Source organism: Watersipora subatra, chromosome 2, assembly GCF_963576615.1.
Source record: "Watersipora subatra chromosome 2, tzWatSuba1.1, whole genome shotgun sequence".
Taxonomy (NCBI): Eukaryota; Metazoa; Bryozoa; class Gymnolaemata; order Cheilostomatida; family Watersiporidae; genus Watersipora; species Watersipora subatra.
Window position 1 is genome coordinate 49,633,011 of NC_088709.1, and position 14,052 is coordinate 49,647,062.

Sequence of the window (14,052 nt, forward strand, 5' to 3'; positions counted from 1 at the left end):
AATAGCTAGGAACTCTAGCATAAGTTCGTGTATAGTCACAATAAAAACGTGCTAATGAATTTTTTCTGAATTTTGTTTTCAAGACTGAAATAAATCCATAAACTATAAAAAAAATAATAAATTAAAGTTGTACTGCATTTCGGTATAAATTTATGCTGAGAAAAATTATACTAAATTAAATAAATAATTTACTATGATAAACATTAGGTTGCTGAACAAAAAGAGAAAGCAAACTCAAGATTAAAATTGAAAACTTGGTGATCTAAATGGTTAAGAAGTCACGGCGTCAGTCACAGTCTGTAAATAATTTGTCATGATGTTTCTTAGGTGATGAATTGTTTACGCAGAAAATCACCTGAGCACAAGCTGAGTTAAATATATCACTATTTTTCTTTGGTAAAAACTCTCAAACAATGTATGAATGAAATCAGTAACTCTTCTGATTGAAATACAAAACACTTCATCTTTGATAGTTCTCCACGGTTTCAGTATTCCATTTTGTAAAATGAAAGCAAGCCTGATGCCTCGTCGTAGATAGCCACAGTGCTGTTGATAATGGCCAGGTCTATAAATCTGCTGCCTTCAGTGCTAATCCCAGCTGCCAGCTCTCCTAATTTCTTTCCTACATCAAATGGCATTGCTTAATGTATGATTTTCATTCTCATATGATTAGAGCTTCATGATTTCCAAAATCAACAGACGATTCGATTTGATACTGCAAATGGAAGATTTCCGATATATCGCAATTCGCAATATCATTATGTAACAACCTTTTACAATTTTATTAATATTTTTGTATATGTCATTTTAAAAGTATCATTTCATGAATGGTTGTTGGTGGGAGGCCATAGAATGAGCTTATTATAAGACTAGACCGTCCGTGCGCTTTAGTTCCAGTATCACTAACTCTGAAAATCGTCAGGTGTGAAATAAATCGCCATTACACAATTATCGTTCATACCATTGGCGATATCTCTTTAAACGGTGGCGACTTTCAAATCGTCCACCTTGAAAATCACCACCAAACAATTAAATCATCATATTGTGGAGCTCTACATATGATACATCAACTAGTCTGTAAACACAGGTCATACCTATTATATTCGCATAATATAAGGAATGGAACTTTTCGCCGACATTACACACATCTGACACCATTAGCCACATACTTATTCCACACTTGCCACCTACCTGCCCTACCAAATACAAGCTTGTCACCCATGCCACCTGCCACACTAGTCTCACACTGTTAAAATCAGAATGCTATTAAATAGCTTGAGCTTTTTAACAACTGTTTTAACACCGACCTTTAGAATCAGTAGGTTTTGAAATACCGGACATATGATTATGAGATAAAAAGTTATCTATTTTAGACTAAAAATTCTTTTTTAGATTTATTTGGTTGAAAACGTTAAGACTTACATCTACTAGTGTGCTGGCAGTCTAGTGTACCATGAGAAGTCATCGTACACTAGAAATCACTACGAAGATTAAGGTACTAAGGCTACTAAGGGAAGTATTTTATCCGATTTAATGCATAAGTAAAAATAGCTTGGGTATCGTAGTGCAGTAGTTTACATCGCTGGTCTAATTTCTGGGAGGTTCTCAGATCAAACCTTCTGTGATGTGGATTTCTTATTCCTAGATTTTAATCGCTGTAACTGGACAGATGGCAAACTGAGATTTATCTATATACATGTAGCAAATGAAACCCGAAGTACGTGATTGGGTGTGTTAACCTGATTTAAGATGGGCGTGTTAACCTCTACAATAAAGAGGTTATCACTATTACAATAGGTAAAAGTTCATACTAAGAGAAATTTTCCTCTTCCTTATGGTCAGAGTCATTTATTTTGCGCCGTGGCCTAGTGGTCTAGAGACCCTGACTTGCAACCGCAGGTTGGGCTTCAATTTCCAAGAAGGCCACAGGTGTTAACAGGAAAGACATCCAACCTTAAAGGTTTACTTGCAACAAAATTCACATTACAGTTATTTGGTATCAAAAGATTTACTGTCTTACTCTGCTGTGTTGTAGATGCAAAATATGTGGAAATGTGATTACACGCTCTTAAAAGCTCAAAAATGAACAGCTAATCGCAGCCATCACGAAAACTGCCGTAGATTAAAATCTCATTCCAAAACGGTTCAAATGAGACATAGCTGAGCGCAATGGTTTCTGTTTACACTTTCATGCAATTTCATTCGTCAAAATATTTCACAAATATACTTCACACATTCGATAAAACCATGTTTATTGTCCTTACGCGTCTGTTTCATTATCATCGTAATGCTGTCACTTTGAGCACTGATATCTCAGAACTTACCAAAAAGTTAGTTTAATTTTTAAACCTTAGTTCGAAGGAGTGCATATCCTCTGATAAACATAAGGAGTCTGTTGGTCACCTGTACTAGTCAGAAAATGCCCGCGCCATTTGGCAAGAAGTATGGGTCACATGATCAGATTACGACTAAATGATTCAACCTGGCTGAAACGAAACTGCAAAGTAGCGAGCGTCTATATTTGATACAGGCTTTCCAGTAAAACCCGAAGTGTTTGTCATAAAGTAGTGCTACGAAACATTTTATATTGAGCTTTTTATTGGCCTTTAATTTCACGTGATAACATCTGGATTAAAACAATAACCAAAATGTTTTGAGAACATTATCGAAGTAAAGAGATTCCAAACTACGGCGTTTTTGTGATGGCTGCGAACAACTGTTCGGTGTTGAGCTTTTAAGATCTTGTAATCACATTTTCACATATTTTGCACCTACATCACAGCAGAGTAAGACATGGTGAGTCTTTTGATACCAAATAACTGTAATGGGAATTTTGTTGCAAGCAAACCTTTAAATTGCTCTCTGCAACTAAGCATATCTCCAATCATCAAAGTTGCCTTCGGCAACTGGACTCAGACATGTCCAGCCAAGATCACAAAGCCATTAGTACAGCAATGCTCTTAAAACAAGCGCACAGTCTCTGCTTGCAGTGAGCTAAGGAGACATCATAGTCAATCTGTGAGGTATTGCTCACACATTTAAGAGATGGATAGGTGAATAAAAATTATGTTTAACTATAATACCATAAGAAATATCCAGAAATACACTACCAGTCAGTATGAGATATGATTAAAAATGGATGGACTCCTGCAAAAACTGGTTAGAGTAAGCTTTTAAAGCCATTGTATAGAATGCACCGTACCTGTATCCCTGTCAAGGAAGGATAACATGTGATGACTTGCAACACAAACCTTGCCTTCATGCAAGATCACTGCTTGTGGATTCTTAACATTTGTACAGACCCAAATCTCTTTTTCGGAAGAAAGGTCAACTTTGCACACCTTTGAGTCGCTGAATGTTGTGATAATGACAGAGTTAATATCAATGGCGCAAACTGAGACACCATTCTCTTTTAGTGCAGAATGTCGAACTTTTTTGGAAACAGTACCATCAAGAGAGTGAACTATGATTTGAGACTTTCGGTAGTCGGGAATAACAAGTTGATTTGAGACAATGGCTGGTCTGTGTACAAACATGTATCACTGCGATTCTTTTCATGAACGAGATTTCCGAACAAATCGTAAGTATGGAGTTTGAAAGAACTCTTCTGGTTTACAAGAACATACATCCTATTTTGATCTATTGCCAGACCAGAAAGTAAATGGTTTGATTTTAGCGACACAAGCGTCTTAGCTTGAAAATTTTTGTCGTAAACATCGATGTTGCCATTTTCAAGGCACACATACAGGTTGCCTTCATAATGGCACATTCCATGACAAAAACCAGAAGTTCTAACAGATTTTTGCAAAACCAATGATTTGGGTGGCGCAAAAGTAATAGCGATGGTGTCTGCAGTTACAATGCCGACTTCAATGTCTCGCCTCTGATCTAAAAAGTAAGCAGATAAAACTGAACGATTTATGATTTTGCATAGCCTTAGCATGATGCATAGTACGCCCGTAACCTCGATGGCTAGGGTTGAGGTAGACAAGTTATCTGAGATTATTCTAATCTGGACGTGTGGCTCATAAAGTGTGACAGAGGGGGAGCTAAACCTGTTTGTGTATGTCATAGATTAAACTCGCATCAACTTCAGAGAGCTTCTGTATGACAGAAGAAGAATTTTACACTACGATCATGCCTCTACATAGAAGCCTAATTGGACAAAGCTCTTATGTTGATTTACTCGTGTCTCAAGGCACTATTTTTATTATATAATAAATAAAAAATAATTAAATACAAATTAATTCATTACCATACATTAAGAAAACACATACAACAGGATACTACGGTGGGAAACAGGTTTTTAATCGTATTTCAGTACCTACCCTAACAAAGTAATAAATATCTATTTAGTTGTTAAAATCTGCAATAAAATTTAAAATTGCTATGTACAATAATGTAAGCTTTTGCCTTTGAAACAGGTGTAGTGTCTATCGGTGGCCTGAAAGAGAGTTGACAGCAGCCTGTTTAATATAGAACTTTTGTGACGCTATGTAGCAGGAATTTTCCATTTAAGTTAAATGAATTTGAAAACTAAATAAACAGTTGAAGCTAAGTTTTAATCTTTTACTAAGTTTACTTTAATTTTGCTGTCTAAATTTTTTATTATCTGTTTCCGGTTTGGCGCTTTTTGTCTCGCGTTCCCCACAACATTTGGTCACCCTTTTAAAAACTTTCTAACTGATTCAAGGAGGTAGACCGAGCAATCTTGTTCTCATAAGGGGCCCCTCGCATCCTTGGCCATCAAAAACTGGCTCGTACGCTGATATCTCAAAGATTACTCGTATCTCAAAGTAGAAATTCTGCTCGTATCTCAATTTTTTCCTATGCTGAGACACTCGTATGTCGAGGTATGATTGTAAATGGAATTTTTTACGTAACCCAGAGCAAAAACTTTACATACATGTAATCTATTTACGCTATTTAGAATTGATGGTATAGGAGGTTTATTTTATAAGGGCATCGACTGTACTTCATTTATTCAAAGTGGTCCCAGATACTTTGTTATCATAATTACACCAGTGTAACACCTTCCTACCTTTTATTTGCAGTTGATGTGAGTCATCTATCAGCAATTTGGGAAGCGGGTCATCGGTTTTCTGATCTCTTGCTGCTTTTTCATTTTTGTGCATCTTTATGATATCCACCTAAAAAATAGTATGTCAATCAAGGTGACTTGTTGAATTGTGCAAGTTTTTAGGATGAAGTCAATTTTTCTTCTGTTGTACTCATTTCATTTGTCAAGATGGCAGCTTTCTAAACTATCAAGAGATTATGATAAACTTAATTGTTTGAAGCGAAACAATTGAAAAAATAAAAACATTTTTTGCAAATGATTGCTCTTTGATTTTGTATTTTAGTAGGCATCTAATTGCTCTTTTTAGGTCCAAAATAAATAGAAATGTACACAGGGGTTATTACCTTTTACAGACTATGAACATTGCATATACAAACTATGGTTTACCAGATGACTCTTTTGTTGTCTGTACTCTATTAAAGATCTCTTTTTGATCAGGCTCGTTAGCAAGGCATTGACTTTCCCTTCTTTAAATTCTGTCATTTTTCTTTTAGTCTTTTCTCGCGACTCCTGTAATTCTTCTTCTAGCTCCTTATACTGAGCCTTGATGGCAGCAATCTGTAAGATTAGGGCTGTTTATTCCAACATATTCCTGATCATACTGTTAGTCGTCGTACCGTTATTCGTCTTACTGTTAGTCGTCATACTGTTAGTCATTTTACTGTTAGTTATCGTACCGCTAGTCGTTGTACTGTTAGTTGTCATAATGTTAGTCATTGTACTGTTTGATTGCAGCATTATATGGTAAAACTAAATTATCTTATATACTTAAAACTAAATTATTAAATTTAAAAATCAAATAAGATTATATTATATACTGTACACAACTTTATATAGGCAAATAAAAATGTATCATGTGATCACATCTGTATTATAGACAGTTGTCTTCAACCATTAAAAATGCATCGTTCAGATTTAAGCCTACACAATCATTCAAAAAAATAATTTTGGTTTACATACTTGAAATCAGGACAAACCGAGGATTAATTTCATATATAGTTGACAAAATTCACAATGAGTGACTGTTGAAGTTGTAAATGAGAAATTTAGTTTTTTAACAAAGGGCTCCATTTCATTTCACACATAACTGCACGTACTTGTTATGACTCTTTAATTTTTTAAGAGTGACTGAGGCTAGAGAGATATTTCTGTTTGACCAAAATGATCCTTCACCTGTTTGTCTTTAGTCTCGTTCAGCAAATTCAACATCTCATCCGTTTCTTGCCCAAAATTAGTAATGGCTATCTCTGTTTGTTTAAGTAGATTTTCTAATGACCTTTCCGCTGTTCTCATGGCATCTACGCGTTTGTCAAATTCAGACTTCAGTTTGGCTACAAAAGCTGGGCAGTTGGAAAGCAAATGATCCTTACCTGTAATAAGAGAAGGTAACTCTGAACTGCCAATAAGATTTTGTTGGCTGCAATAAATAAATACATGTAGAGGAGATGATGCTATAACATAAATAATTCATTCTGAGAACATTTACTCTTCTGAGATTTTATGTTATATGAACAACAAAATACATTTAGATTGCCTAAGAAGTTTCAAGATTGTCCCAAGCTCATGCCTTTGGCCCTTCCGAAAGGAAAAAACTAGACCTACCTTTTTAAGTTAATGACTACAGTAATTGCGGTATTATTGGTTTGTGTTGACAAATCTTCTCTTTTTTATACCACTCTCATTTGGTTTAGAGTTCACGATTACGGTAATTTTACGTTAAAGGTTGACTTTCAACAAAATTCATATTACAGTTATTAGATATCAAAAGAGTCACCATGTCTTACTCTGCTGTGTTGTAGGTGCAAAATATGTGAAAATGTGATTACAAGCTCTTAAAAGCTCAAAAATGAACAGTTAATTGCAGCCATCTCGAAAACACCGTAGTTTTGAATCCCTTAATTTCTACAACGTACTCAATTCAACATGTTATTATTTTGACACGTGATGTTATCACGTGAAATGAAAGGCAAATAAAAAGGCTCAATATAAAACGTTTCGTAGCACTAGTTTATGACAAACACTTTGGGTTTTACCGGAAAGCCCCTATAAAATATAGATGCTCGCTACTTTACAGTTTCTTTTCAGCTTAGTCTAATCATCTAGTCATAATCGGATCATGTGAACCATACTTCCTGCCGAATAAGGCGAACGATTTCTGCAGCATTTTTTGTCTATCACAGGTGACCAACAGGCTCATCATGTTTATCAGAAGATGATATGCACTCCTTCGAGCTAAGGTTAAAAATTAAAGAAATTTTTACGGTGAGTTTTGAGATATCAGTGCTCAAAGTGACAGCATTGCAACGATGATGAAATAGACACGTACAGACAATAGACATGGTTTTATTGAATGCGTGAAGTACATTTGCAAAAATATGTCGACGAATGAGGTTGCATGAAAGTGTAAACAGAAGCTGTCGTGTTCAACTATGTCCCATTTGAGCCGTTTTGAAAAGGAATTCCAACCTATGGCGTTTTTGTGATGGCTGCGATTAGCTGTTCAATTTTGAGCTTTTAAGAGCTTTTAATCACATTTCGACATATTTTGCACCTACAACACAGTAGAGTCAGTCAGGGTGAATCTTTTGGTAACAAAACCGTGATATGAATTTTGTTGCAAGGCAACCTTTGAGTTAAGGGGAGCGTACACCTTACCTGACAATTTAAATCGATTTTTTCACTTTTTTGTAGTCTATGGTGAAAAAAAGGTCTATGGTGAAAAAAAGGTCTATGGTGAAAAAAAGTCTATGGTGAAAAAAATATAAATTATGTGTATGTCTAAAATAAATTAAAGTAAGAATACACATTTACCATTGTAAGAGCAGTGTCTATCTGTCCATCCATTTTTCCGAAAAAAGGGTTAGAGGTAAAGGTAAAAGATTGATTTCAACAAAACTCCATGACATTCCGATTAGCAGACTAAAACTTTAAACCATAACTGCCACGAACAGCTTTCACTGTTTGTTCATAAATGAAATCAGACACGCTGACTCTGATTTTGTACTCAAAATAAAGATTGATCCACTAACTTTCTGTTTCTTTTTTAACGATTTTTTACAGCGATTCAATATCGGTGTCGCAATCGACACAACAAGCCCTGCCCATAAATATGCGACGTAACCTAGCTTTTTAGGGACGGAAGTTGGGGATGTTTAGTTCAATCTAGAATTATAGAGATGGGTGTCTTACAACCCATTATTCTCTAAATTCAGCCTTAAAAATAATCTGTCTTTTCTGAAAGATAAATAAGCTAATTAACATTGCTCATAGCTTGTTACAGGATGTTTAATAGGCTGAATGTCGAAAAAATGAGCTCAAAAAGGCGCAATAACAAAGCTAGCTTGTGATAAAATGCGCTTTTTTGGTGATAAAATCATGTTTTTTTTATTGTGTGCAACAAGCTTGAAGCCTCTTTTTGAGGATCTGCTTCTATGTATATACAAAATTATTCTTCAATGTGTCAAGTATCTTTGAGCAACCGCACAGCTACTTATTCTCTTTGCCTTGTCGACACTCTTGACGGTCTCTCAGGCCTGATAGATATTGTAATAAGAAGAAAAAGCTTTATATAAACTCTTTACATTAACTGGAATTTACGTTATAAGAGTGTCTACTGTATGCTTATTGTATGCGTCTACTGCGTCTACTGTATGCTTAACTATCAACTCTCTCTCCTCTGGATCGCAAGATCATATCTGATTACCATTAGTGCAGACATTGTTTGGGCTGATGCAGCTGATGCAGAAGACTTCCAGACAATGTTCACACACCAGGTGACACTCCTCTGTCGGGTGATGCGTGCATTTGCTTGCGTTGAATCGCTCTTCTTGCTCATCATAATCATCAATAGCTAAAGTGCTGTGTTTGCCAAAAGCTCCTGCGTGGTCCTTAAATGAGCAAGAATTAGGTACTCTTGTTATAAGAAAGTTTGATAAGGACCGCTATCCGTTCTCTACTTATCGCTATCTATTCTACCTATCTAACCTTCTTCCACTAACTAGATTTTAACCCCTTAGAGCTGGTTCACCCTACATCGCCATACTTTAGCATTGTCCTATCGGCAATTATTTTTCGATTATGTGCACCGTAAACCGAAGGCTTCTTCGAGGCCACATATATACTTTTAAAAAGTTTGGAACTTTCAAGCTTTTCCGATAGTCTACTGAGTATCCACAACAGCCGGTGCAACAAATACCAGTTCGAGGATGATCATTGGCCATCATGATTTGCTCTATCTGCATTTTCTTTTATGACAATTGCTGCGGGACTGGTATTTATTTGTTTTCTTGACTGCATTCTATAATGAGAACACTATGCCGTAGACATTTCACTGATGTAAACGCGGATAGGTTTGTAATAGTGTGAACATCGTTATCACAGACGATCACCAAGGTGTTGAGTCATTAACACTGACATACGACGATATATTGTGAACCAACCTTTAGCATCCTAATATGCCTGTTGCACTAATTATTGCTTGTTGCACTAATTATTGCCTGTTGCACTAATTATTGCTTGTTGCACTAATTATTGCTTGTTGCACTAATTATTGCTTGTTGCACTAATTATTGCCTGTTGCACTAATTATTGCCTGTTGCACTAATTATTGCCTGTTGCACTAATTATTGCCTGTTGCACTAATTATTGCCTGTTGCACTAATTATTGCCTGTTGCACTAATTATTCACATTTTTCCCTCAAAGAAAGCATATACTGTATTGGCTTTTTTTCTCTTACAATTTTCTACATTTACATAGTATTTAACTTGTCCAACTTACTGTTAGCGTATTGGTCGATGAAGCAAAATATTCGAGTTCATTATATAGGTGCATGTATCTATAGCCTGGGAGTATATGATATATATAGCCTGGGAGTATATGGTATATATAGCCTGGGAGTATATGGTATATATAGCCTGGGAGTATATGGTATATATAGCCTGGGAGTATATGGTATATATAGCCTGGGAGTATATGGTATATATAGCCTGGGAGTCTAAGGGTATATATAGCCTGTGAGTACAAGGGTTAGGCAACTTTTGTTCTCATGCGCGCCAGATCACTGGTGTGAATCCAGATTGCTAAAAAGACATTTTTTGACACAGTCTCATGATTGGCACATGCCACAACCTGAGCAACCTATGTTACAACTTTTAAAAAAATTGCATGTAAATGTTGTCTGTATCTTTTGAACAAGTTAATTTAAACCCTAATCAAGTAGCCCTAGCTTTGTGTTTTAGATTCCTACTGTATGACTACAACAATAATCAGCCTTTGCTTTTTATCAATTACCCTAATAAAAAATGCATTTAAAGATTATTGTGTCTCAAAAGGACTCCCCAAAATGTTGACAACATTTGGAATTGTTGGCTGTTATGATTCCTTGCAACCAACCTGCTTCTTATTAGCCTCCAAATAACTTCCATTTGCAGACTTTTTTTTGTAGAACTTTGTACACATATGAAAGATTATCTCATAGAAGAATGCACCTCAGATAATTCAGTCTTCAGTGGTCAATCCGAACCCAGCGGGAGCCACTTTTGTATGTCAACAGGCTAAATGTTGCATAATGACTCGTTTAATCAAGTTTTTATTTTTTTCACGATATTCAATTCATATCATGTAGCACGGAAGGCTTTAATATACTTCATATTTACAGTCAGGTAAGTTATTGTAAGTCTATTTTATTTTTATTTTGTAACAAAATCTAAAATTTATCCGTTTTCCAGTGATGGTAAAAGAGATACAAAAATATAATTGCTATGAAAATGGAGCTAAAAATAATAACAAGATTTGAAGAGAGACAACAAACAACGGTAGAAATAAATAAAGCTATCAGTTAGTTTGAAAATGTTGCTAAATTTAATGCACAAAACACCCAGAGAAAATTCTCTCACAAGTCACCTTATGAACGGCGTTAATAACAGGTACATGGGTCATCTCATTAATATTTTGAGTAGTCACCAAAAACAGGCTTCTTTGCATAGGTATCTCTCCAAAATAGAAACAGTATTAATAGGCTCCGCCATATGGCTACTTTACCTTACCGCATCTCATGGTTCTACTGTCCTGTGAACTATGGCGTCTAATTTATTCTATTTAAATTATAGATTTTAAGTTTAGACAAATCAGTGGCAATTGTTTACCTCTTTGTGATGCCTGCAGTACATTCTTTTGCACTTTTCACAGTAGACAACTGCTTCTTCAATATCTCCCCCCTTATCAATGCATGCGTTACACTCGTGATTACACCTAGGTGCTGCATACGCAGCCAGGCTATTTATAGTAACATCATGGCCAAACCTCTCGCTGAAATGTATGTAAATGTCCTTATAAATTATATGAAACAAGATAGTTTGTAGTACTTTAAACTTTAGTAGATGTTATCAGAAAGTATCGGCATTTTTCTATCAATTGCAATTGTTTTGTTTTCTGAAGCGATTGGAATGCCAGGATGTTTCAAAATCAATAAAACTTGATCACAGTTAAAACACTCAGATCAAGCTAAAGTGCAATTATGACATCTGTAGTTGCAAAGAGACTGACAGAATAGAGACTCGTAAAGCTGCGACTTGAACGCAATAGCTGCTATCAACTGTAGCGACGATAGGAACTAATGACATCATTTCACACATATTCTTCTTCTGTGCATTTTAACCACGATCAAGTTTTGTCAATTTTAATCTTTAAACATCCTGGCATTTCAATCACTTCAAACACCAAAAACAATCACAAATGCTAGAAAAATACTGACACTTTCTGATAAAATCTACTAAAGTTTGGTGTAAGTTTATCTTTAATTCCACAATATCATATTCTTAGTTCAAATCAAAAGTAAATAAATGGCTCTGTACTCAACCAATAAACAATAGGATGAAAATACTTTCTGAGCAAACATCAGAATACTAAATTTAGAATTGATGCCATAAAAGTGTTACGCATTGGTACTTGTTTTAGCTACAAATATCAAACTGAATAGCGCAGTAACTCGCTACAGTACATATACGCTACAGTACATATTCGCTACAGTACATATACACTGCAGTACATATACTCTACAGTACATATACGCTGCAGTACATATACGCTACAGTACATATACGCTACAGTACATATACGCTACAGTACATATACACTGCAGTACATATACTCTACAGTACATATACGCTGCAGTACATATACGCTACAGTACATGTACGCTACAGTACATATACGCTACAGTACATATACGCTGCAGTACATATACGTTACAGTACATATTCGCTACAGTACATATACACTGCAGTACATATACTCTACAGTACATATACGCTGCAGTACATATACGCTACAGTACTTATACGCTACAGTACATATACGCTACAGTACATATACACTGCAGTACATATACACTGCAGTACATATACACTGCAGTACATATACACTGCAGTACATATACGCTACAGTACATATACGCTACAGTACATATACACTACAGCGCATATACATTACAGTAAATATACGCTACAGTACACATGCACTAAGGCAAACATACAGTCTATTTAATCCAAAAGCATGAAATATAATCTTATGCCTCTTGATTTGTAATTTTATCACTGCTGGTGATTTTTTGCTAAAATCCATAAAATGTAGTTGTTCTCGCAAAATATGCTATAAAAGTGAATTATTAACAACTTTGCAACCAAACGTAATATATTTAATAGTACTCTGGCAGTACAGTGTCGTGAGAAACCTTCAGGAGTGTCAGTGAAGCACAGAATAACTATGCACGCAGTTGTTCCGAAACACACCAGGGTCTTTGATGGGCACAGGGATCAGCAGGCACATGGCTTAGTATATGTCCATGTGCTTGCGGGTTCGAATCCCACAGGCTGAGCCATCTTTTTGCCAAACGCTATCCATGGCTTTAGACAAGAGGACTGATACAACTGTTATTATAGTAAAGATTCCATATTTACTTTTAAATATTCTTTTCTGAAATTTTGGTATTTTGCATTTTGTCTGTCAGAAGCGAAGATTAAGTACAGTTGCTATGAATAAATTCAGAGATTAGAAATTTAAAACAACTTACTTGCATTCCATACACCAAACTACCTTCTGTTCTTTATACTGTTCAACGAGACAACATTTACAGGTGACATGTGAGCATGGAAGTCTAAGGGGGTCTACTATTTGTCGTTCTTTTGTAAAACAAAACACGCACCTCACACCAACAGTTTCATCATCCATGACCTGTGACAGATGAACAGTATTTACACTGATATTAGCTCAGGTAAATGTCCAGACAAAGTTACAGTTGCAGTACCGATAAAGTAAACCAATCATCAATCAGATATTATGTAGCAAATAAAGCAAATTAATTTAATTATATTGTATATATTTTTATATTCAAACTACTTGTATATATTTTGCATGTTGTGTCTGCCTTCTTAATAATAATAAAATAATAGTAGAAACAGTGTTATACTGTGGTGGACGCCAGGCCACAAATTTCTGTTTAACATATACTTTTATATATACTCGTATACCTATATATTTTGCATGTTGTGTCTGCCTTCTTTATAATTTATCGTATCGCTAATAATTTGTGAGTTGAACTATAACTATGCCAGCACATTAGCGACTCTATGTATTCTTATAGGGTATAGGGTGTATGTAGGAGGGCAGAGAAGTGGTCGCAACTCCACGACTAATGGAATTTCTTTTGCTTCACTAATAAAAACAAAAGAAAAACCACACTCATTCTCTTACATTTATGTAACATTATCACAAGCTAGATCATGCCTGAGCAAAGGTTGGCAAAATCCTTTACAGTACGCTATCAAATATTACACTTTAGAGACACGCTAACTGATATGGACAGTTACTACCAACAGATAAGTTACAGATAAGTTCAACTCGACCTACCAGTTGAACCTATCCTGGTTTGAGCCTATTCTCATAGATAGGTTCAAATAGGTCATACCTGTTTGAT

At 35.5% G+C, this 14,052-nt stretch overlaps 1 protein-coding gene across 1 annotated transcript; it reads right to left on the reverse strand.

Annotated features, from left to right (window-relative positions):
- Positions 1-485: 485 nt before the first annotated feature.
- On the reverse strand, positions 486-13,307 carry LOC137388290 (uncharacterized). Its single transcript, XM_068074780.1, has 10 exons — positions 13,282-13,307; positions 11,225-11,387; positions 8,784-8,967; positions 6,254-6,450; positions 5,468-5,638; positions 5,042-5,150; positions 3,747-3,888; positions 3,252-3,522; positions 1,192-1,246; positions 486-622 (listed from the first exon to the last, which is right to left on the reverse strand). Exons 1-10 carry the CDS (start codon positions 13,305-13,307, stop codon positions 486-488), a joined length of 1,455 nt encoding a protein of 484 aa, XP_067930881.1.
- Between the last annotated feature and the right edge of the window lie 745 nt (positions 13,308-14,052).

Excerpts from the sequence above, each read along its gene's own strand:
- LOC137388290 (XM_068074780.1), bottom strand. The coding sequence starts at position 13,307 with ATGGATGATGAAACTGTTGGTGTGAG. Across the intron at positions 8,968-11,224 it reads ACTGCAGGCATCACAAAGAG|GACCACGCAGGAGCTTTTGG; the intron begins GTAAACAATTGC and ends TGCTCATTTAAG. Across the intron at positions 3,523-3,746 it reads TGCCATTATGAAGGCAACCT|ACCAGCCATTGTCTCAAATC; the intron begins GTATGTGTGCCT and ends GTTTGTACACAG.